This window comes from Ambystoma mexicanum, chromosome 10 (genome assembly GCF_040938575.1).
Source record: "Ambystoma mexicanum isolate Mex_15411 chromosome 10, UKY_AmexF1_1, whole genome shotgun sequence".
Lineage (NCBI taxonomy): Eukaryota > Metazoa > Chordata > Amphibia > Caudata > Ambystomatidae > Ambystoma > Ambystoma mexicanum.
In genome coordinates this window covers 648,025,494-648,050,391 of record NC_090932.1, presented here as the reverse complement: position 1 = coordinate 648,050,391, position 24,898 = coordinate 648,025,494, and the positions used below count along the sequence as shown (strand labels likewise).

The window sequence follows — 24,898 nt, the reverse complement described above, 5'->3', positions numbered from 1 at the left end:
ATGTTAGTTGCTACGTTATCAAGGACTTTTCAAGTAATATGCTGAGTAGGACAAGTGGGCAGTTAGGCTGAGTAGAGACACGTGACAGTCAACTGTGGTGATTCATAAAGAGGACTCTATTAAGTTCAGGGAAAAGGTTGGATCAAACCACTATAGGATCTAAGGAAAAAGTCTGCAAACAATAAGGATATTCCTAAAGCACACAGTGTTAGTGATGGATCAACATACGTGTTTCTTGCTCCAAGTGTCTAACAGCATCAAAGACGAGTGTCCAAATCATAAAGATTGTAACCTAGATTGTAACCTAGTCTTAAGAGTCCTGGTCACTCCTGGGACACATTATTCCACAAAACAATGTACAACAATGTGGTCAACAGACATTTCCAAACCTTAGTCTGAACGGGTCTCTTAGCCAGAAGGCAACCCTAAGCTTTCAAGACGAAGAATGGCAGCTTCCTTTCAAGCTACGCCCGAGCTTCTTCTCCCTCTTTCATTTTCTTTTATAAGTCCTGCAGGTTTTGGTATTTGGTTCGGCTCATGGCATTGGCTGGGGCTGTCATGAGTTTGTTTCAGGGCTTTAGATTGGATCCCAGTTTGTGCTTTCTCTAATGGATATTCAAATCCTTATATCTACTTCCCTTTACATGGGCTAATTAGATGATTTCTGCTCATTGCGCATCTTGTAGCGTCACCCCCATATTTTAAACCTTGTTCAAGAACTTTTTTGCTGGGTTCATGTGTAATTTACACTTTAAATTCTTAACACTGCGTTGTTCGAGGCATGCAGAGTTTGTTCATTATCTGGAAGGAATTCACTCAGATGGGAACGGGTGATGCTGTGAGCTCCAGGTTCATTCCGAATACTAGAAACTTATCACACAAGGATACCTGCAAATTCTCTTCTTGGGTTTTGTTAGAAATCCTTGATGGTATTTTCTTAGGTGGTTTCAAAGCAGGGTTCTGAAACACCTTTAAGGCTATAATGCCAGTCCTTAGTGGGGTTGGCCAGCCTGCCGGATCCCATTTCTTCCACCATCATAAAAGTACATAAGGTAGTGGTGGGACAAGCACAGTACACAGCAACTCGCCCTTACCCTCACATATCAAGATGGGGAGTGCACTCAACTCACCTCAAGGGGTTATACAATGACAATTATTAGTGTGATGGGAGATTAGACAGATTGGCAAATGCTTCATTAAGGTGGAGATAATGTCAGGGAGAGACTTTTGATTATAAATACAAACCCAGATCTCTTTTTGGTTGCTATAGAGGGCAGGGGAGTGGGGTGGGGGCTGCTTGCGTGACGGTATTGTTTGGCTAGAACTACTTTCAGTATGTATGCTAAAGATGAAAAGGGGATATTGATGGTTGATGGTAATTTCTTTTTTTGTTAATACATCCACTAACTTTTGCCTTTTTTCCAACAGACACACTACAGTAGCATGCAATAGAATATACACTTTGGGGTTCATACTACTGTTCCGCATAGTGTATTAGATTAAGTATAAGTACAGGCGTGTTTGCTCAAACGATGTGATTGCAGAACAAGCAGTCTACTCTGTGTTGCCTTTGAGTCCATTGCATTTTATATGCCACACCTTAATATTCAGTTTTACTCCTTTGATTCTTTTTCTCTGCAGTCTTCAAAATGTCACGGGGAGATGAAGTCCCTGAAGATGTATGCCGAACACCATTGTATTGGCCCACAAATGAGAGTAGCGTTGACCCTGAAAGAGGTAATAATGATGTGGATATTAAGTTGGGGGATTTAGAACGTAAATTTGAGGCTCCCTATTATCTCCCTCATTTCATGATTAAAGGATTATCATGCTTTGGATGTCCTACTCTTCATGTGTGCTTGTACTCCACAAACTCAGAACTTTCACATTTGTAGTATCAAGGGAGGAATGAACCACCATCACACGTGCTGCTTTGCCACAGAAGGAGTCACTAATTTCTTTCTGACGGTAGTATTGAATAGGGTCATCCTTTGTTAACTTTTAGGTGCTGCCACCCAGCCATGCCCATGTTTTCAGCTGGAAGGATGACACAGTGGACTTGGATTCTTTTTACTAGACGGGGATAACACATCTAAAGTAGACCCAGAGTAGGATATGAAGAGACAGCCATCTTGCTCTGTTTTTCAGTGGGAAACAGTATAGTGAAGTTCTAAACCTTTTCTTAACTTACTAAGAGAACTAAAGGAGTGTCCCCCTTTCCCTGCTTCCATGTTCAGCATCCTGAGCACTTTCCCTTTATCCATATGGAGGGATGACGCATTAACAGACATCAGACTAACAGGTCTAAATTGGTCCTTCTGGTTTCCTATTTGTGGGACTGCAGAGCATCCGACAACTGAGGTACACAGTGGGTGATTTCAAAACCTGGCAGAGTGCCAGACTGGCAAAATCTTGAAACTTCACTTTAGTCCCTTCTCACAGCCTTCGAAGAAAGGGACAAACCATTCCTGTAGAAATCTTGATGACTCTAGAGGGTGGGATGGCTGCAGGTAAAATGATCCAAGGTGCAAAAAGACCAATTTGGAAAATAACTCTGAGAGGGCCTGGAATTAAAGTGAGTGAGAGTTGAAGCCATCACGACTTTTCCGACATGCACTCAGCCTCACACTATGTAGCATGTTTTGCATTGTAGCTCCATTATGTTACTGGCCACTTAGTGGGCCAAGCACCGACCAAGGACGAGAGAAAGGTGGCGCATGATTGCAACCTTAATAGAACAAGTAATGTGAGCAATAGAGCATAGAGAAAATGGGCGCTAATTCTCACGGCTAATTCCCCTTGCCAAATTACAAGTGGAAATACCACCAAAATGCTGCCAAAAATAGTCAGTAATACTGCCAAAAACACAGCACAATTACCTCATCATGGAAGTAATTAGACGATGCTTCTATTAAGCTAACTATATTTTGTTTGGCAAATACCAGTACATGTTAACTTTATTTAAAAGACAGTCCTGCAATTCCTAAAAATGTAAGCTAAATTGTTACGTAACACATAATTACAGTATTTCTACCTTAAAATACTGCATTGTCTCCATGTTTTTCAGTAAAGTTCAGGTTGGTGTATCTAAATCTCAAAGTGCCAACTATATTTCATTTTGTAGGGGAAGATGCATCATGTTTACAAGCAAACACTTTTGAAAATGTACATGATCGGAGCATCGGTCGGTGAAGCTGGAGAGAGCCCTGGTTGGCAGGTGGGAGGGGGAGACCAGGAGACCCAGGGGAGGGTGTTGCCCTTGATGCACTACTATAAAGCTTATAATTGACGGCTCTCAGCACCCCTCAGTACCTAAGGCATACACTAGGAGGCACAATATAGCACAGGGGCCTTCTTGCTCATAGGAGAGGCCCTGTTAAAGAGTGCGGGGGCAGAGCATACCCTCCCACTGCCAGGAATCTTCAGAGGAGTGCACGGCCAATTAGGCGGCGAGGAAGGTAGTGAACCATCGGAGAGGACAGTGGGAAGGCTGCGGTAGGGGGGAGGATTCTTGAAAGATCCTTGGGTGGCGGGGTGCCCGGTGGGGCGGTGAATCGTGAACTGTACATCCTTTCTCATTCTCCGAATTCTCTCCTTAGTCAAGTCATCTTTAAAATCTTGCATTTCCTTGAGCAATTCATCAACTCTTTTTTTTATATGCTTCTACTGGGACCAGTTTTTTAATTCTTCTTCCAAAGTCTGGAGCTCTATAATGATCTTATCTGTGACCTCCTTCGCTGTATCAATAATAAGAATCACCCAGTCCCTCCGGCACGTATTTGCAATATAACTTCACTGAATGACAAAGGATTTATCTAAAAACAGTCTTGGCTCATTTCGAACCACTAGTCTCTGACGAAGAATACCATTACGCAAATACTTTAACATAATGGACCCATGCAACTCTGTCCTCACTAATCTTTTCTTGAGCTGTGACAATTCATCCCAGCTTGTTATATTAGTGGTATCCCCAATAATTCCCCCAAATGCAGCTGATTTAGTAAGGAGTTCCGTGATATAGTCATCATTGTAACTCTCACATCTTTCCACCGCCATCTTACCACAGACCACAAAGAGCAGGCAATGCAAAAAAACTCTGAAGATTATTTTACAATACTCTCTCGGCACATCTGCCGTACTAAGAACACACATGGAGTTTGATCTCTGGCCCGTCTGTGTTTGTGAAGAACCTGCAGCCTTTCTGCCATTAACATGAGAAAGTTGTGAACATAACATCACGAAAAGCATTATGGGAAGTGTAGTCCAGGCTGGCTTAAGCAGACAGGTGGAGTTAGATCTCCGGAGCTACAGTGTTTATTAAGAAGCTACAAAACAGAGATCAACTGTAGCATTCTTATAAAGTAAGATAGGTCACAAATGGGTTGTCATACAGGATTATTATTCTTTAATCTAGGTAAAAGGGTTTGAGATGCCTTCTGTGGAGCGTCCTACACAGTAGCCACTACAGCTGGCATTGAAGAGAGTGTTAAAGAGAGAATTTTATCCGAATTACATCTTCGAGTGCCTCTTTGGCACAGAGACAGAGTACCCAGACCGGTGAGTATGCAATGCACAATAGTCTGTAATGGAGTAACCCTGCGAATGGGGTTACGGAGGCACACTTAAGGTGCCAGTGAGTTAATCAGTTAAAAAAAGTTTAAATGAAATACCAAATGGAGGTATTAAGACCCTCTCTATATGTTATTCTGAAGGTCACTCTCACAGATGAACCGACACTGGTGGCACTAAGTGGGAAGTTGTGTTTATGTAAAATAAAATGTTTGGTAGTAATTGATGTGCACAGAATCTGCATAGTATGTGACATAGGAAGTGTCATATAGGATAGTGTGGTGTTTACAAAGCCCCCCCCCCTGAAGAATTTCCAGAAATCATTTAAATGGAATGGATGGAATGAAACATGTTGGGTGTTTGTGAAGTATGGGTATAAATGAATTTAGAGTGATTGAGTATTAAAGTGAGTAATATTGAATGTGATATACACAAGAATCTTTAATGTTGGTATATGTTATGTTGGCTCTGTGACTGAGATTTATAGCATTATGAATTTGGATTTTGACTTTTTGAAATTGATGTATAAAATTAATAAAATATGTTTTGTATTTCTTTTACACATAACGTCTTTGAATTTGTTTGAGAAAGATGAATGGCCTCCCATGTGGGTTGGTGTGAGTGTCCTTACTAGTAAAGATACTGGTGAGGGAATGACATTTAACCACTGGAACTCTTTTGGTCTAGAGTTAGTTTTTTGGGGACAGTTCCCGTAGTTTTAAAATGTACCCCACTTGTCTCCTTTTGTTGTGAAGTCCCTGAAAGTTAGTCACGATAAAATGCCAAGTTTTTTCATTATCTACATTATTTACTTTGTACACATAACGGTGTTGAACATATGGTTGTAGTTTAGGTTTCTTGTGGCATGCAACAGATTCTTATTTGTTTTAAGTTGGGGCTTTGTTTGCTTCTGGTGACTGGTGATTTTGTGTTGTAACTGTTGTTTCCCCCCATGTGCCCTGTTTCCCTGCCTCCCTCCTCCCGCTTTCTGTTCCTCCGTCCTGCCCGCCTCCCAACCCGCCCACCCCCCCGATTGGCCTTCCCTCCCTTATCACTATCCTTCCCAGGGCAGCCTCTGCCCGGCAGCCCCACGGCTAAGGGCCCTAGGCAAAGGGCGGCTCCCTGTTGGTGTATGCAGGTGTCCGTAGGGGATGCCAGCTGCCAGTCACCTCACTTTTGACCGCCCTGCTTACCCCCCCCCTTCCACATACCAGCGGTTTTATTCCCCTGCTGTTTCAAATTGTATAAATTAACTGTATCAGTACCACAAAAATTGCTCCGTGAAACCTAGGCCCTTTCTCCCTCTTTAGGATTCCCAAAATTAGGTGGCTTCCCACTGGTTGTTTTAAATTTGCCTATATCAGTACCACAAAAATTGCATTGTGAAACCTAGGCCTTTTCTCCCTCTTTAGGATTCTGAAATGTGTGTGTCTTCTCTCCTGTCTTAAAATGTGCATTTTCTGAGCTCTCATCCTGAGTGCCGCTGTCTTGTCCCACAGCTCTACTCACTTGCCTCTCGCTGTCTTGCCTGTCTACCCTAGTGTCCCTCTCCACCCCCCTCCTCTCCCACCTACTTTATGGTGCTCTCTGTCTTGCCTATCTTTTCAAACTGCTTCTCTATTGACTATCCTGCTCTCCTCACTAAGTCTGGTAGGAAGAAGTTTAAAAAGGACATCCTAGTCTCCAACCCAGGCCTCCCTATTGCTGACACCTACACCAGGACCTCCTCCAAGGAAACTCTCACCGACATCCTCTTTGTCGTTCCTTCACCAGACCTATGGACCCCTCATATGGTCTCTGTGCTCTCTCTTTTCTCCTCTTCTCCCATTAATGGTGGCACCTGTTGGAACGCCCTCCTGGCCTCCTTCCATTCCTCTAAGGTCATCATTAATGTCTACTCTAATGGGACCGTCTTGGTCCAAGGCCCTCAGGCCAACTTTCATCTCTTGGATAGATGCTTTCCGCGCCTCATCAACATCCTTTCTTCTCCTGCTGTCCCCTCCCGCCTTTCCCTGACTACCTCGCCTCCCCCTTCTGCCTCCTCGGCTACCTTGCCTCCTCCTTCCCTCTCTGCCCCCGCTACACCTCCAAAGAGCGTACCTATGATCTGTATCCCTCCCCGGAAGTCCTTCAAGGATGGCAACCTTCTCCCTATTGCCATTCTAAACTCTCGCTCTGCTGTAAAGCACTCCTCTGATATCTGCCGCCTTTTGGAAGAACTTGACCTTGATGTCCTCGGTCTCACCGAGACATGGTTCACGGCCAGCCCTGTCACTAGCTTTGACACTCTCCTACCTGATGGCTACAAGATCCTCTCCGTGCCCAGGTCCAACCGCTCTGGTGGCTCTCTCTCTCCCCTAGCCACTCCCTCACTGGGGCTACTATCTATCAGCCACCTGGTCAGATTTCTTCCTTCCTCTCTGAGTGGGCGGACCTCTCCTCCGTACTCCTTGCCTCTACCACTCAACTCCTCCTTCTTGGAGACTTCAACATCCACCTGGATGCCTCCTATGCTCCCTCTGGACTCTTTCGCGACATCTGCGACTCTCTCTCACTCACCATTCCCCCCTCTGGCCCGACTCACTCTGCAGGGCACACTCTTGATGTTCTGATCTCCTCAGACCTTCCCCTCTCTGTCCCTCTCTCCACTCCTCTCTCCTGGAGTGATCACTTTCTCCTATCTCCCACCTCAGGCCAAGCCATCTCCCACTGCCACCCACCTCCTCGGTCATCCGACCCATGAAGCACGTGTCAGTTGAGGCTTTCGCCGCCACCTTCTCACCCCCTCCTCCCCCTTTGGCTGACTCTCACAATGACACAGCCCTCTCCACGCTCCACTCTTCTATATCTGATACTCTTGCTATCCTTGCCCCTGTCATGAGAATCCGCCTGAAACCCAAAGCCAAGTGTAACTCCTGGTACGACTCAGACCTCATCATCCTAAAACGCAAGTACAGGGTGGCCGAGAGGAAATGGCGTGCTTCATGTTCATCCTCTGACAAACTGGCCTGCTGCCTGCTGCAAAGGCAATACTGGCTCTCCATCCTCACCAGGAAGGGAGCTCATATCCAAGCCCGCGTCTCTGCAGCATCTAACAACTCGGCCTAACTCTTTAAAATCTGCAAGGGACCGCCCAATCCTGCCGCAGTCTCTACCTCTCCTGTCCCTTCCCAGGCCCTCTGCACGCCACTGGCTTTTCACTTCATTTCTAAAACTCAGTACATCCTGTCCTCCCTCTCCTCCTATCATCTCCCTCCGTCTATTCCCTGCTCTTCCTCTGGCCCTTCTGCAGCCACCACCCCCTACTTCTCTGCCATTCCCCTTTTCTCTGCAGACAAGGTTTCTAGACAAGTCCGATCTATGAAAGTCTCGTCGAAACAGGTTCACCCCTGTTCCTCCAAAACTATCAAGGACCACATTGACTCCTTGGCTCCTGCACTGGCTAATTTCTGCAATCACTATTTCGCCATTGGAGTCTTCCCATTCTCCCTGAAGCACTCCCTTGTGCACCCTCTTCTTAAGAAACCCTCTGCCGACCCCTACTGCCCGGCTAACTATTGCCCAATCTCCACCACTCCCTTCCTGGGCAAGCTCCTGGAGAAACTGGCCATCTCGCAGATTACTCTCTACACTGAATCTGTTGGTTATCTTCATGACCATCAGTCTGGCTTCAGAGCTGCCAGAAGCACAGAAACTGCTCTCCTGAACATCTGTGAAGACCTGCTTTCCAACCTTGACTCCAACACCCTGTGCGTCCTCATCTTGCTTGATCTCTCTTCTGCCTTTGACACTGTCATCCTGCTCAACTGTCTCCGTGATAACCTTGGTATCACTGGTCAGGCTCTGGCGTGGCTGACTTCTCCGACCGACCCTCCCTGGTCCAACTTGTGTCCTTCCTCTCCGATATCTTTTTCTCTACCTGTGGTGTCCCCCAGGGGTCTAACCTCTCTCCCTGGCTGTTCAACCAATACCTGGCACTCCTTGCCCACTGCATCGCCGCTCTGTGCCTCAACTTTCAGTGCTATGCGTATGATACCCAGCTCATTCTCAGGCTACCTCGGCCTCCACCTCTCCTTCCCTCATCTCTGACTGTCTGTCTGCCAACCAATAAGTGGTGTGCCACCAATGACCTCTGCCTTAATGCCAGTAAGACTGAGATTCTACTCATCAGCACACCCGCTTCCTCCTTCCCTGCAGCTCTCTGACCGGCCTCTCTTGGGCCTCTTAATGCTCCCACCTGCTAGGCTAAAAACCTCAGAGTCATCTTCGACTCCACACTCTCCTTCTCTCCTCACATCTCTGACATCTCTAAGAAGTCACACTACCAGCAGCACCTCCTCAGAGGTATTCTTCCTTTCCTCTCCTTCTCCCAGAAGCTCACTGTCTCCAGAGACCTGGTTCTCTCTAGGCTGGACTATTGTGACAGCCTCTATCTTAATCTGCCTGCCTCTACTCTCCGCCCTCTGCAACTTATCCAGAAAAGGACTGCGAGACTTGTCCTTGGCCTCAAGCCCAGGAATCGTATCTCTCCAGGACTGAAATCTATGCACTGGCTCCCAGTTGCTGTGAGGATTAATTTCAAAACCCTCTGCATTGTCCACAAGGCGTTCTGGGGCCTGGGGCTGCAATACCTTCAACTCTCTCTTCCTAAATATCTTTCTTCTCTAGCTCTTCGCTCATCTGCATCCAACTCCCTCAGGGTCAGTCGCTTCTCGAAGCAACGAGTTGGTGGTAGATCTCTCTCTTCGGCAAGGGCCACCCTCTGGAACAGCCTTCCTGCCTCCCTGAAACTTGAGGAGAACCATCTCCGGTTCCGGAAGCACCTCAAATCCTTCCTCTTTGCCTCTGCTTCCTCTCCCCCTCTCACCTGCTAAATTCCTGGCAGAAACAGCACTGGTTACCTGGCCACCCTTTCTGATTCTCGGGCCCAGGCCCTGCCAGTTGCCCATCTGCACTGCCTCCTTGGCAGTCCCTGCACTTGGGGACTGTTTTCTGTATCCCTACAGTCACCCTACCAACACCTATGTCTGCACTTACCTTGCACTTGCCACAAGTGACCGTTTTTATTTATCTTATTTATTCTACTATCCCATGTACTACACTTCCCCCTCTCCCTTCCCCCACTCACTTTTCCCTTTCCCCCTCACCATGCAGTTGCACGATCTGATTGACACCTGGCCTAGTAGTATCGTTGTTCTGTCTTCCTTTTGTTCCCCCTCCCTTGCCTCGTCACGCCTTGAAACACTTGTGTATAGGCGTGTTATAAATGCCATATCATATATCATATATCATATTGGTAATTTGATAGTAGTTTCCTTTTGGGTGATGTAGATTTTCTGTTTTTTTAAATAAACTTGTATTGAATTCAGGAGAGCAGTGCACTGAGTTTGGGTTGCTAGGAGAAAAGGTGAGATGAAGTTAGCGTCTTCAACAAGTAACAAGTAACAGGGCGATGTTAGTTCCTACGTTATCAAGGACTTTTCAAGTAATATGCTGAGTAGGACAAGTGGGCAGTTAGGCTGAGTAGAGACACGTGACAGTCAACTGTGGTGATTCATAAAGAGGACTCTATTAAGTTCAGGGAAAAGGTTGGATCAAACCACTATAGGATCTAGGGAAAAAATCTGCAAACAATAAGAATATTCCTAAAGCAAACAGTGTTAGTGATGGATCAACATACGTGTTTCTTGCTTCAAGTGTCTAACAGCATCAAAGACGAGTGTCCAAATCATAAAGTTTGTAACCTAGTCTTAAGAGTCCTGGTCCCTCCTGGGACACATTATTCCACAAAACAATGTACAACAATGTGGTCAACAGACATTTCCAAACCTTAGTCTGAACGGTTCTCTTAGCCAGAAGGCAACCCTAAGCTTTCAAGACGAAGCATGGCAGCTTCCTTTCAAGCTACGCCCGAGCTTCTTCTCCCTCTTTCATTTTCTTTTATAAGTCCTGCAGGTTTTGGTATTTGGTTCGGCTCTTGGCATTGGCTGGGGCTGTCATGAGTTTGTTTCAGGGCTTTAGATTGGATCCCAGTTTGTGCTTTCTCTAATGGATATTCAAATCCTTATATCTACTTCCCTTTACATGGGCTAATTAGGTGATTTCTGTCACCTGCTCATTGCGCATCTTGTAGCGTCACCCCCATATTTTAAACCTTGTTCAGGAACTTTTTTGCTGGGTTCATGTGTAATTTACACTTTAAATTCTTAACACTGCGTTGTTCGAGGCATGCAGTGTTTGTTCATTATCTGGAAGGAATTCACTCAGATGGGAACGGGTGATGCTGTGAGCTCCAGGTTCATTCCGAATACTAGAAGCTTATCACACAAGGATACCTGCATATTCTCTTCTTGGGTTTTGTTAGAAATCCTTGATGGTATTTTCTTAGGTGGTTTCAAAGCAGGGTTCTGAAACACCTTTAAGGCTATAATGCCAGTCCTTAGTGGGGTTGGCCATTCTTCCGGATCCCATTTCTTCCGCCATCATAAAAGTAGATAAGGTAGTGGTGGGACAAGCACAGTACACGGCAACTCGCCCTTACCCTCACATATCAAGATGGGGAGTGCACTCAACTCACCTCAAGGGGTTATACAATGACAATTATTAGTGTGATTGGAGATTAGACAGATTGGCATATGCTTCATTAAGGTGGAGATAATGTCAGGGAGAGACTTTTGATTATAAATACAAACCCAGATCTCTTTTTGGTTGCTATAGAGGGCAGGGGAGTGGGGGGGGGCTGCTTGCGTGACGGTATTGTTTGGCTAAAACTACTTTCAGTATGTATGCTAAAGATGAAAAGGGGATATTGATGGTCGATGGTAATTTCTTTTTTTGTTAATACATCCACTAACATTTGCCTTTTTTCCAACAGACACACTACAGTAGCATGCAATAGAATATATACTTTGAGGTTCATACTACTGTTCCGCATAGTGTATTAGATTAAGTATAAGTACAGGCGTGTTTGCTCAAACGATGTGATTGCAGAACAAGCAGTCTACTCTGTGTTGCCTTTGAGTCCATTGCATTTTATATGCCACACCTTAATATTCAGTTTTACTCCTTTGATTCTTTTTCTCTGCAGTCTTCAAAATGTCACGGGGAGATGAAGTCCCTGAAGATGTATGCCGAACACCATTGTATTGGCCCACAAATGAGAGTAGCGTTGACCCTGAAAGAGGTAATAATGAAGTGGATATTAAGTTGGGGGATTTAGAACGTAAATTTGAGGCTCCCTATTATCTCCCTCATTTCATGATTAAAGGATTATCATGCTTTGGATGTCCTACTCTTCATGTGTGCTTGTACTCCACAAACTCAGAACTTTCACATTTGTAGTATCAAGGGAGGAATGAACCACCATCACACGTGCTGCTTTGCCACAGAAGGAGTCACTAATTTCTTTCTGACGGTAGTATTGGATGGGTTCATCCTTTGTTAACTTTTAGGTGCTGCCACCCAGCCATGCCCATGTTTCCAGCTGGAAGGATGACACAGTGGACTTGGATTCTTTTTACTAGACGGGGATAACACATCTAAAGTAGACCCAAAGTAGGATATGAAGAGACAGCCATCCTGCTCTGTTTTTCAGTGGGAAACAGTATAGTGAAGTTCTAAACCTTTTCTTAACCTACTAAGAGAACTAAAGGAGTGTCCCCCTTTCTCTGCTTCCAAGTTCAGCATCCTGAGCACTTTCCCTTTATCCATATGGAGGGATGACGCATAACAGACATCAGACTAACAGTTCTAAATTGGTCCTTCTGGTTTCCTATTTGTGGGACTGCAGAGCATCCGACAACTGAGGTACACAGTGGGTGATTTCAAAACCTGGCAGAGTGCCAGACTGGCAAAATCTTGAAACTTCACTTTAGTCCCTTCTCACAGCCTTCGAAGAAAGGGACAAAGCATTCCTGTAGAAATCTTGATGACTCCAGAGGGTGGGATGGCTGCAGGTAAAATGATCCAAGGTGCAAAAAGACCAATTTGGAAAATAACTCTGAGAGGGCCTGGAATTAAAGTGAGTGAGAGTTGAAGCCATCACGACTTTTCCGACATGCACTCAGCATCACACTATGTAGCATGTTTTGCATTGTAACTCCATTATGTTACTGGCCACTTAGTGGGCCAAGCACCGACCAAGGAAGAGAGAAAGGTGGCGCATGATTGCAACCTTAATAGAACAAGTAATGTGAGCAATAGAGCATATAGAAAATGGTTGCTAATTCTCACGGCTAATTCCCCTTGCCAAATTACAAGTGGAAATACCACCAAAATGCTGCCAAAAATAGTCAGTAATACTGCCAAAAACACAGCACAATTACCTCATCATGGAAGTAATTAGACGATGCTTCTATTAAGCTAACTATATTTTGTTTGGCAAATACCAGTAGATGTTGACTTTATTTAAAAGACAGTCCTGCAATTCCTAAAAATGTAAGCTAAGTTGTTACGTAACACATAATTACAGTATTTCTACCTTAAAATACTGCATTGTCTCCATGTTTTTCAGTAAAGTTCAGGTTGGTGTATCTAAATCTCAAAGTGCCAACTATATTTCATTTTGTAGGGGAAGATGCATCATGTTTACAAGCAAACACTTTTTAAAATGTACATGATCGGAGCATCGGTCGATGAAGCTGGAGAGAGCCCTGGTTGGCAGGTGGGGAGGAGGAGACCAGGAGACCCCGGGGAGGGTGTTGCCCTTGCTGCACTACTATAAAGCTTATAATTGACGGCTCTCAGCACCCCTCAGTACCTAAGGCATACACTAGGAGGCACAATATAGCATGGGGGCCTTCTTGCTCATAGGAGAGGTCCTGTTAAAGAGTGCGGGGGCTGAGCATACCCTCCCACTGCCAGGAATCTTCAGAGGAGTGCACGGCCAATTAGGCGGCGAGGAAGGTAGTGAACCATCGGAGAGGACAGTGGGAAGGCAGCGGTAGGGGGTAGAATTCTTGAAAGATCCTTTGGTGGCAGGGTGCCCGGTGGGGCAGTGAATCGCCAACGACGGAGTGGGTGGACCGCACGGACAAAATTTGCACTGACATGTCATCCAAAAATAAGGGAAAGGGCGGTAGAGTGCTGCAGTCTCTGGGGGACGGCCCAGGCACCCTTCCCACTATCTGGCCGATATAGGAGAGGAGGGAGTTGGCTAAAACTACCAATGGGGGCTCAGAAGGAGGAGATTCATCACTCGAAAGGGGAGAGCCCGATCGCGATACTAAGGCAGGACCTTAAGGGGCAGATTCTCACCCTGCAGACTAGTCTAACTAAGACGTTCCAGGAACAATTTCAACTGATACGGGCAGATCTCAACTCAGCCTTGGGGGAAATAAAGCAAGAGTTGCGACAGCAGGGGGTGCGGACTGACCTCCTGGAAAGGGGCATGCAGGACTTGGACAAAGAGGTGACAGCCAACAGTGAAGCGATTGATCGGCTAGATACAGCCACGCAAAACTTGGAGATCCAAATGGAGGACATGGAGAACAGGTCTCGGAGGATTAAAATAAGGGTTAAAATGCTGCCGGAAACCGTCCATGACAAAGACCTGAAAGGTGTGGCTCAGTCTATCTTTGCTGAGATTTTGGGAGTCTCGCCCCCTGATCAGATAGAGCTCGATCGCATTCACAGAGTGGGCAGAGGAGGCAAGGGGTCAGGGTCGAGACCTAGGGATGTTCTGGTGGCATTCACCAGGTATGCTCAAAAGGAGGCGGTTCTTGGGGAAGCAAGAAAACAAGAACCAATAATGTTTAATGAGCATTGCATCGCACTATTTCAGGACTTAGCGAGCAGCACTCTGACAAAGCGGCGCCAAATGGGTCCATTGCTCAAAGCACTCAACGATAGGGGGATTAAATACAGGTGGACCTTCCCATTTGGTTTGTTGTTTGAGTGGGAGGGGGCGTCGAGACGGGTAACCACACTGCAGGAAGGGGCGAGTATTCTGCAACTGGACTTGGACGACGCTCCCAGTGGCTCTGGAAAGCAAACCTTGACGACAAGACCAGAGCCAAAACCATGGTCCTGGGCAACAGTAGGAGAAAAGAGAAGGGGAGCGAAGCTGAGCGGTAGGTCATCTAAGGAAAGGAATAAGACAAGCCCCAGGGGGAGGGGGAGGGGTCGGGACGCACAGGAGGAGTCTTAAATGACAACGTACTATAAGGGTGGTGGGCCCCTAGCCTAGAGGGAGTATTCGGCAGGGGGGGCATCCATCTGTGAATCAGAAAGGGTGGGTATACCCGTAGAGGGGGGAGCGAGGGGAGTGGGAAGGGCAAGCCCTTCTGGAAGGGGGAGGGGGCTAGAGGAATGGGGGAATGGGGTTAGGGGGAGGGGGAGAGAGAGGGCAGCAGAGGCGCCTCATGGGGGCCAGGACAAGGGAGTTGGGGGGGTCTCCTTAACGGTGAGAAATACATAAGGGAGCAGGGAGAGGGGTTATGGGGTTTCGCCATTCGTACGCCCCCTCAGGAGGGGAAATGGGGGGGACCTAGGCGCCATGGGAATATGGACATGTCAACCAACTTTCAAGTGGTTAACACATAATGTGAAGGGACTCAATACCCCACACAAGAGAAAGAAATTAGAGCAATTCACCAGGAAAGAGAATCCGGACGTCCTGGGCCTGCAGGAAACACACCTTAGGCAAAGAGACCAGGGGTGTTTGAAATTGCGGGGGTTTGATCAGATCCTGCACGCGCCGGGGGGACGATAGGTCCGGTTGGTGGCCCTGGCTATTAGAAATTCTGTGGACTTCAGGGTCATGGAAACTATACGGGATAAGGAGGGTCGGTATGTCATAGTTAAAGGGACGTATCATGATAGTCCATATACCTTGGCAGTGGTGTACGCCCCAAACTCAGGCCAGGAGCAGTTCTTGAAGCGGGCCCTGGGACGGTTGGAAAACAAGGCCTGGGGGCCGATAGTCCTGATGGGGGACCTCAATATGGCCTGGGAGAGGGAACGGGATAGGTCAGGGTATCCCGTGAGAGGAGGTGGAGCGGTGATGTCGGCAAACTTTAAAGAAAGAGTGCACAGTGCGGTACTGAGAGACGTGTGGCGAGAATTGAAAGGGGGTGAAGAGGGCTTTACTTTTCTGTCCGAGGTCGACGGTTCCCAATCTAGAATCGACTGCATTTGGGTAACATCGAGTCTGGTGGGTCGGATCCGGGAGGTAGTGACGGGCCCCATTGGCATCGCTGACCACAAAGTGGTCTCCATGAGGATGGACCTGGGGTATCGGGAAAGAGGGGTGTGGACGTGGAAATACCCGGGATATCTTCTCAGACACTCGGTAATTAGGCAAGAGATGGAAGAAAAGATTAGGAATTTCTTTGAGATCAACGTAAGTGGGGAAACAAGGGAGGAGACAAGGTGGGATGCTTTTAAGGCTACGTTGAGGGGGGAACTAATAGCGGCAGCTAAGTGCACGGAGAAGCAACTGAGGGCACTAGAGAAGCAGTTGGAAGAGGAGGTTGAGACAGCGAGGCGTAAGACGGGGCGACCCCGACTAGGGCTTCCATGAGGGAGTATTGTAGGGCATTAGGTCAACTGGAGCTCCTCCGAACCAAAAAAGCAGAAGGGGCTCTGCTTAGCGTTCACCAAAGGTTTTATGCGAAAGTGAACAAAGCAGATTCTCTCCTCACCTGTCTGCTAAGGGGAGTGACTGCTAGGAACGCGATCACGGCCCTAAAATCAGGATCGGGGGAAAGGGTGACAAGAGCAGAGGAGATATGGGAAGAGCTAGTTGAATTTTATGAGTCGCTCTATGTGTCACAGCATCCCCAGGAATGGAGGCAAGTAGAGTTTCTAGACAGGGTGGAGTTGGGGAAAATTGGGGAGGACGCATCAGAATTTCTCGACAAGGAGATCACAGAAGAGGAGGTGAGGAGGGTGATAAGAGACTTACCCTTGAACAAGGCCCCGGACCCAGATGGGTATACCGCGGCTTTTTACAAAACTTTTGCATCTCAGTTAATCCCTCACCTGACTTACCTATTCAACACCTTTAGGTCAATGGGGAAAATCACTCCCTCTATGGAGGAGGCCTGGCTAAACCTAATTTTGAAGCCAAACAAGGACCCTGAAGAGAAAACCTCTTATAGGCCCATAGCGGTAATTAATATTGACGCCAAGATTTTTACGAAAGTTTTGGCGAACAGGCTAGAGGGTTATCATCCGGACCTGATCCACCCGGACCAGGTGGGTTTTATTCGAGGTCAACAGACGGCAGATAACATCAGAAGAGTGTCTCACTTGGTGGAAAAGGCACATAGAACGGACACTCCCGTGGTCCTCCTATCTCTAGACGCAGAAAAGACGTTTGACCGCGTGGCGTGATCCTTTCTATTTAGGGTTATGCAGAAGATGGGAATAGGCGGGGGGTTTCTGCGTCTAGTTCAGGCCAACTTCCAGAATCCTACCATGAGGATAGCAGTTAATGGGATTATGCCTAGGTCCTTTAAACTTAGTAGAGGCACTAAGCAGGGTTGTCCCCTGTCACCTATGCTTTATGCAATTTACTTGGAGCCTCTTCTGCAGGCTATGAGGGAGATTGAGGAGATAAAGGGCATACCATTTGGAGGGGCGGAACATAAAGTAGCGGCGTTGCGGATGACATGTTATTGTCATTGGCGGCGCTGATGGAGTGCATCCCTGCAAGCCGAAACATTTTAGAGGAATTCGGGAAAGCCAATATCAATATTAGTAAATAAGAACTCCTGAATCTGACCTTAAGGACAGGGGAACGAGAGTTAGTGAGGGCGGCTACTCCATTTATATGTCCATTATATGGAGCCCAAGGGGAATCAAATATCTAGGGGTGAAAATTACCCCAACCCTTGCAGCGTGGTATCAGGCTAAGTATCCACCGTTGCTAAAGGACATCAAACGGGACTACCGTAGATGGAGAGGCCTGAGGGTTTCGTGGCTGGGTAGGATGGCTGCGATCAAAATGGTAACACTCCCCCGTTTGTTATACCTTTTCCAGGCAATACCTCAGGCAGTCCCTGCGGGTTTTTTTAAGGAGCTGGGATCTTTAACTAGAGAATTTCTCTGGGAAGGGAAAAAAGCGCATGTCAGTAGCCAACTGTTGATGGCTCCCAGAGGAGAGGGGGGACTCGCTTTGCCAAATTTCCAACAATATTATGAGGCCACCCAATTGCGAGTAATCAGGGAACGGCTCCAGAAGGGGAGGCTACGCAAGACAAAAGATGGGTAGCAATGGATAGGGCTGTAGCACATCGCAGCCTAGCGGAGGTTTTATGGCTTCCAAGGCACCTTAGGCCTAAACATGTGTACGAGAGTACCATTACAAAACTGATGGCGGAGAATTAAGACAAGTTGGCGAGAACAAAGGGAATCACGACTCCCCCCCCCCCGCCCCCTTCACACCCCTGTTTCGCAATGGAGAATTTACCCCTGGGTTGGAGATAGGGGCATTCAATCAATGGCAAGAGGGGGGCTGCAGACATTTGGGTGACAAGTTTAGGGGGGAAGAATTCTCTCGTTTGAGGAGTGAAAGAGGGAGTTCGAGATTAAAGAGGAGGAAAGACTACATTATGCGCAGATTCGCCATTGGGTCCTGAGCCCTGCAATCAAGCAGGCAGCAATAAGGGGAATGACGCGGTTTGAGAGATTCCTGTCAACTAACGATGGATCTAAGGGCCTAATATCTAACCTATATAAAATCTTGGACGAGGCATGTACCAGGGGACAGTGGCCAGATATGCGGAGGTGGGTACAGATCCTGGGTAGGACAATTGAGGGGGAAGAGTGGGAGAGGTTGTGGAGGAGAATCCCGAGATTGTCAAAGCGCCCGCACTACAGGAAATGTGGTATAAGGTCCTGTTTGGGTGGCATTACACACCTATCTGCCTTCGGGAGATATACCCTACCACCTCTGGTAGTTGTTGGCGGGAATGCGGGATGGAGGGTACGGCACAAGACATCTGGTGGTTGTGTCCAAAAATTAGGCCCTTTTGGCAGGAAGTGGAGAAGGTACAGGAACAGGCATACGGAATGGGAAATAACAGATCCCCTAAGGAGGTTCTTCTGGGACTTAGAAGGGACACCTTAGTAGGGCAACCTAGATCTCGGGAAAAGGCAAGAGCGATTCTCATACTTGCGGCTATGACTGTTATAGCGCAGAGGTGGAAGAGTAAGGAGGTTCCCTTGTTGCAGGACCTGCTGCGGAAACTTTGGGAAATTGTGGCGCTTGAGTGGGCAACATACACTATGAATAATGATATTCAATTTTTCGCAAGGGACTGGGAGGAGATCCCGGACTTCCTTAGGGACGATTTCCGAATTGGGTGGCGCCCGCAACGTTTGCGTTTATTGGACCTGCAATGAACATTGGTGGCCGGTCCAATGGAGATAATGGACCAGGGACTATGTCAGACTGCTCTCAGGGGAGGGTTAGGAGGGGCGGGAGAGTTGGGGAGTGTAATTGTTTTATATGTAGGGGAAAGCGATCCATGGAAGTAAGGGACCAAGGACATAATGCAGCTGCTTTCAGGGGGCGCGGGTTGTTGTGGGAGTTGGGAAATGTATTTCTTTGTTGAAAAAATAATAAAAAAGAAGTTTTAAAAAAAAGAAAATGTACATGATCACACAGGTAAAAGGTTTTGATAGAATATCTAGTTCTGTGACCTGCTGGTTGCATACATCTGTGCTATTGGTGCTCAACCCATGAGCTGATCCCAAACTCCTTGACATTCTAGCTTGTCACACTGTTGCTTTACACCAGCTACTTTGAACGTGTGATTACCACAAACTATAATATTCCACCTAGTTTGCCCAGTTCTCTGATATGATATGATATGGCATTTATAACGCGCCCATACACAAGTGTTTCAGGGCACGAACAAGTGTTTCAAGGCTGCTTGCTATGCTATCATCCCTGCTTAGTCTCTTGATTTCTTTCCTCTTACATAATGAATACACAAAGCTAAATAGATGTTTACACAAAGCAGGAATTCATAGTTCCATCTAGTCTGTACATCTACAGACCTACTGCAATACCATACAGTGTAGTTAGTCTCCACATCTCCCTTTGCACTGGGAGTTTGATTGCATTATGTATTAGCACCTGGGAGAGAGAGCTGGCCAGTCAAGGGTCCGGGAATGCATCTGGAATCTGCAAGTAGCCACTTGAATTTTATGGTTGCCTGCTGAGCCTCTAGTGAGCCTTCACCTTGTCCTTGCAGACTGTGCCTCAGACGGAGTCTCCACTGAAGTGCCTCACCTCAACATCCCCCTCTCCGCCATCCAGCCAGACCCCCCACCCCACCCACTGACTGCCGCTCCTCCTTGCCCAAGTCCAGGCCCTCGAAATATTTATTTCCAATCACGTCCCTATGTGCAATTTCTTTTTAAGGGAAGCCTGAATTGGCCAAAGCTTGGTTTGAGAACAAGATTGGTCTCAGCATCTCCAGATGTGCCTTGAAGTACTAATAGCGATAAATACAACTTTTGTGGGCACGCATGGCTGGGAGTACTGCGCTTGGGCTCACAAGGCCTGGGCTGGGCTTGAGGGCTATCAACTGCCCTGCTTTTCCCCGAAAGTGCTATTTAACTGTATATTGAAAACAGTTGATATTAATGACAGATAATTGCCATCTTAACCACCTGAAGTTGACAAATACCCTGCCTGCCGCAAGCCATACTGAGTCGCCAACTATGGGCCTCATTACACGGTAGGCGGTAAGGGTTTACCGGTACCGGTATTTTACCGGTACCGGTAAATCCTTACCACCTTACTACGAAGTCCCTTTGCGGGTTGGGAAATTTAACGCCTGCTTTTTGCAGGCGTTAAAAACCAACCCGCAAAGGGACCAGTGGAGCTAATTACGGTACCGCAATTTGCGGTACCGTAATTAGCGCCTTCCCCATTCCCATTGAGCCCTATGGGGGCTCAAATGGGAATGGGGAAGGGCAATGGTGGAAGGGGGAATTACCGCCCCGCCAACCTTGGAATGGGGCTGTAATTCCCCTTTCCTTCAAGGCGGTACCGGTAAATTACCGGCATGAACCAACGCGCTAATAGCGCCATGGTTTACCGCCTACCGTGTAATGAGGCCCTATGACTTTTCAACATTGTGAACAATTTGATTTACAAAAACTTCTGAACACCTCCCTACACAGCAAATGTTGTGGCAAGCATACAGTAAACGGTGAAAACCCTGCCCTCTGTAACTTCAACTGCACCCAGCTGCACATAGCCTTGCACGGAAAACTGTTTTCAGAGCCTTTTTATCATATCTATTTATTTGTGACCATTCATCCAGCTAACCTTTACATTTTATTGACCCTCCTCTCGCTAATGTCTTATTTCAGAGGTACACAAAAATGTTGTATTATTGCTCATTTTATACCATGGATACAAATAACTTCTGGTGACATAAAAAATATTTGTACAAATTGCTAATCAAATAGGTTTGTTTGCTAATCAAGAAAATGTTAATTAGCAAACTCTGCTAATCAGTATTTGGAAACTGATTTATACCTTACGTGGCATGCAAGGCCACTACAGAGTGGGATACAGGCACCACAAAGTCAGAGGAGACGTGTGGTGCAGAGGTCGCCCACGTGTCTCTGGACACTGACTGATGAACAATTAGTCTCAGTGTATCGCTTAGACTGACGCACCATTGCAGACCTGCTGACCCCGATTGAGCATGATCTTCAGAGCGCCATCAGAACTGCCATTCCACCCCTGCTCATGTTGGTGTCCGCCCTCCTCTTCTGTTCCACAGGCGCCCATTCCAGCAGACTGTGGGATGCTGCTTGGCATGTCCCAGCCAACATTCTCCAAAGTGCTGGATCAAGTCTGGAAAGCGCTTAGAAAACCTGTCCATCAGCACATCTCCCTGCCCAGCACCCAGGCTCAGTTGCACACTGCATCTACTGCTGGCCACAGAGTTACTTGAGAATACTCTGTAGGCACTCCTGGCATGCATGAAAGCAGGCACACGATTCCTGGCAACAATCACTGCCCCTGTCAAACTGTCAAACCCAACAAGCCATTCCCAATGCACAGGGACAGGCCAGTAAATGTCATAGGCCCATTGCCATTGTAACATCTTTATGGGTGATGCCCAAACAGAAAGAAACCCATGATCAATGATGCAGGGCACACTGCAGTATTCTGCCTGTGCCCATTTAAAACCGCTGCCACCCCCCACCCCTGGTGAAGTATAGAATGTCATTACAAAAACTCTATATATGAGCGCACAAACGCCACCAGCACAATAGTGATTGAAACAAGCAATTAGAAAACCAACAGTCATGAGAAAGCACTATGGTATGTAAGTTGTGCATCGCATGGCTGTCTCCCCAGATTTGGTATTCAGGGATCATTGTTTTTTTGGTCGACATGCGGAAGAGGGAGTCGAGTCATGGTTACTGTGTGGTACTGGAGATGCCATGCTAGGTCAAATGGCACACCATGTGCAATATTGGTTTTGGACATTTGCTGACATGATTTGCAAACAGTTTGCCAAATTGTATGGCTACGGCCTTCCTTTAGCACTCATGGCTGAGGCTGCTGGATTGATGGTGAACATTGTGCAATTATGGCAACAGTGTTTTCCTTCCCATTGTATATGGGTTATGTCATTTTCAGTAGCTTAAACTTTTGCTCACCATGATCTGCAGGTGTTACGGTACCAACATCAGCTGCACCTGTGCTCTCCATTCCAGACATGTCGAGGATGGAGCTCTCTCTCCTTCCCATGGAGAAAACCAGGGGATTCAACTGTGCCTCTGCCTCTGGCTGCTGTGTCCCTGTGGTGTTGCATCAGCAGTGAGCGTACCCTGGCTTTGAGGTCGTACCACTGCTTTTTGATTTCCTCAATGTCTTTGGGTACCATCCATACTGCCGCCACCTTGTCGTGCAATTCACCCCAGATGGCAGCCTTCCTCTGGTATGTAGTCTTTTTTGCTCTGGCCACCATACAGCTCCTCCGAATAGCCCACAATCTCCTCCACCAATACTGTGAGCTCAGCCTCCGTGTTCTTGGTCTTCCTGAAAGAAATTTCTGGCACTGGTCTTTTTCCCCTTTCCCCAGACATTTTAAACCCGCTTTCACTTTTGGATGGCTGCAGGAAACGGGTGATTTTTCAATGGATTGTGTTTTTCAAAACGGCCACCGTGCAGATTTCCATTTCATTGATGCAATTTCCGTCAGTGCTAATTCCACCAATATTTGGCAGAATTACTATTCGGTAATTTCATCAAATACTTTTGCTTTAGGGAGCCACCAGGGGGTGTTGAGATGTTCGGAAGCATCTGAGCCTAGCTCCTCAGCAGGGCCCGTTTTATGGGGAATGAGCACCCTCTAGGCCCCAAAGCTGAGTTTCTGACCCCCCTGGAGCATCTTAACACGGCGGAGCAGAGGAGGCGCGAAGTCCCGGAGTCTCTACGCCCCGTATTACTTGAATTCCGAGCTGGCAAATAGGAGGCGGAGCACCAGCGCTTTGCTGCCCGGATCCCAGCTCCAGGACGAACGGCTGGGGGACTCGGCCACGGTGGTGCCAGTTGGTTGAGTGCGGCGGCCCAGCCTGGGAAGCTGTGAGCGCCCCTCCACCGCGCCTGGGGAGCATTAGTTAGGCGAGAATACCGTGCTGCGGGCCCTCTCAGCGTCTCCTTCCCAGGCCTAGGAGTCTCTTCATCCTGCATTCCTGGCAGCCCGAAATGGCAGGAGAGAGGCAGAGCTCCCGTGCTTTACTGTCTGAGTCCTGGCCCCAGGGTGCGGGGGGCCGTGAACGTGATTGAGCCAGCCAGCTGAATACTGCGGCCCAGCTTGGGAGGACACACTAGGCGCACCCGCTACTTCACCTGGTGAATCCCTGGAGGGGGTGCTGCTCTATTGTGATGACGGCGCTGCAGGCCATCGCAACGTTGCCTTCCTGGATCTCCTCGGTGCGGGACCTCGGGAGGCATGCTTGGCCCCGCAGAGCCCAGGTCTACAGCACAGAGGATCATTCATGGTTTCTGGATCTTTGGGGTCGCTGCTGCTGCATCGGAGGAAGTCTTGCTGTTTTTCCCTGTGGGGCTGAGCTGCTACTGTTGACTTGAGTGGGCCTGCTTGAGGAGGAGGATCATTGCTGCGCTGTGGGGCGGCTGGCCCACATTGCTTGGAGTCTTGGTGGTGTGACGGTCCCCATTTCCCCATCCCCCTCTCGCCTGGAGAGTCTTCCCCAGCCTTCCTGTCCCTTGTTGGCTGCGGGGTTGGGGGGGTCTGAGGTCCGGGAGCCTGGCGGTTGCAGCGGTGGGGGAACTCCCCCCACTTGCCTGAGAGGTAGTTGAGTTGGTGCTGGTGAACGTGTTGTAGCGAAATCAAGGTCTCTTTGCCAAGTATCCTGAAGGCAATCCCTGCATTCCTGGCCCATCTGCAGCAATTGACCCTCTGTCCACAGAGCCTGAGTCTTTGGCCCTCTCCTCTCTGCACCATCTTTTTGCCCCTCTAACTGTGGCCGCAGCCTGAGTCCACCCTGTGTCAGCCTTGTTTGCGGCAAAGCTGGGCACAGCGTCCATTTTCGGTCAGTGGGCTTGGAGGGAAGGCATCTACTGAGAACACAATTCGTTTGCAGTGGAGGCTCCTAGAGGTGTCTCTCGCCTCGCCTCTCTGGTTCTTCGTTTGCCACTGGCCTGGCCGTGCTCCTCGGCCCCTATCTCTCCCCATTAGACTAGACAGAGCCAGCAACCTATTACTTCCCAGGCTCAGCCCAGCAGGTCCCTGCCTTTAGTCCTGGAGCTGTTGGAGCCCCCATGAACTGGGCGGACTCTCTCCAGAGGTTCCGTCATGGTCCAGCTACCCCTTCCACGTCCCTAGCCATGGAGCCACCTTCTCAGCCAGAGTCGACAGACACCAATTCTATTGCTAAAAGCATGGCAGCCCTGCTTGAAGAAATCTGGGGCTTCAGAGCAGACTTTGCGCTCAGACTAGACACCCTGGATAAAAAAGTTGACACTATCGACGACCTGGTTGAAGCGCTGGAGGCAAATTCGTCATCCATCGATATGCTGGAGACCCAGTTTGATGTGCGATTGGTGGAAGAGAGGAGAAATGCACATTAAAGCTTGATGTTTTAGAAAATAGGGAACGCGGGGCGTGGCCAGCCGAGGACCCGTGCGGATGGCTCTGAGGTAGGCTCTTTAACCCTTTCCCGTTATGACCCCTATTCCCCTGTAAAAGTATCCATTTTTGGCTGTAAGAAGAGACTACGGTGGCGGAATACATGAAGCATCGCTAGGGAAAAGGAGAAGTGACGAAGGGCCACCGTATGTGAGATCGAGGCGTTTAAGTTGGACGTCCCAATCCTCCCC

General features: G+C 47.9%; 1 protein-coding gene across 6 annotated transcripts in view; it reads left to right on the top strand.

Moving 5' to 3' along the window:
• Positions 1 to 24,898, top strand: part of LOC138491615 (ubiquitin carboxyl-terminal hydrolase 48-like) — a 1,427,336-nt gene that overhangs the window by 194,191 nt on the left and 1,208,247 nt on the right. For 4 of the 6 annotated variants that reach the window (XM_069618241.1, XM_069618240.1, XM_069618237.1 and 1 more), the window contains exons 4-5: positions 1,642 to 1,737; positions 11,657 to 11,752. In XM_069618241.1, the coding sequence (XP_069474342.1) occupies positions 1,642 to 1,737; positions 11,657 to 11,752 (192 nt within the window). The remainder of the gene's footprint in view (positions 1 to 1,641; positions 1,738 to 11,656; positions 11,753 to 24,898) is intronic. The other 2 variants (XM_069618239.1, XM_069618238.1) reach the window with 2 other exon arrangements.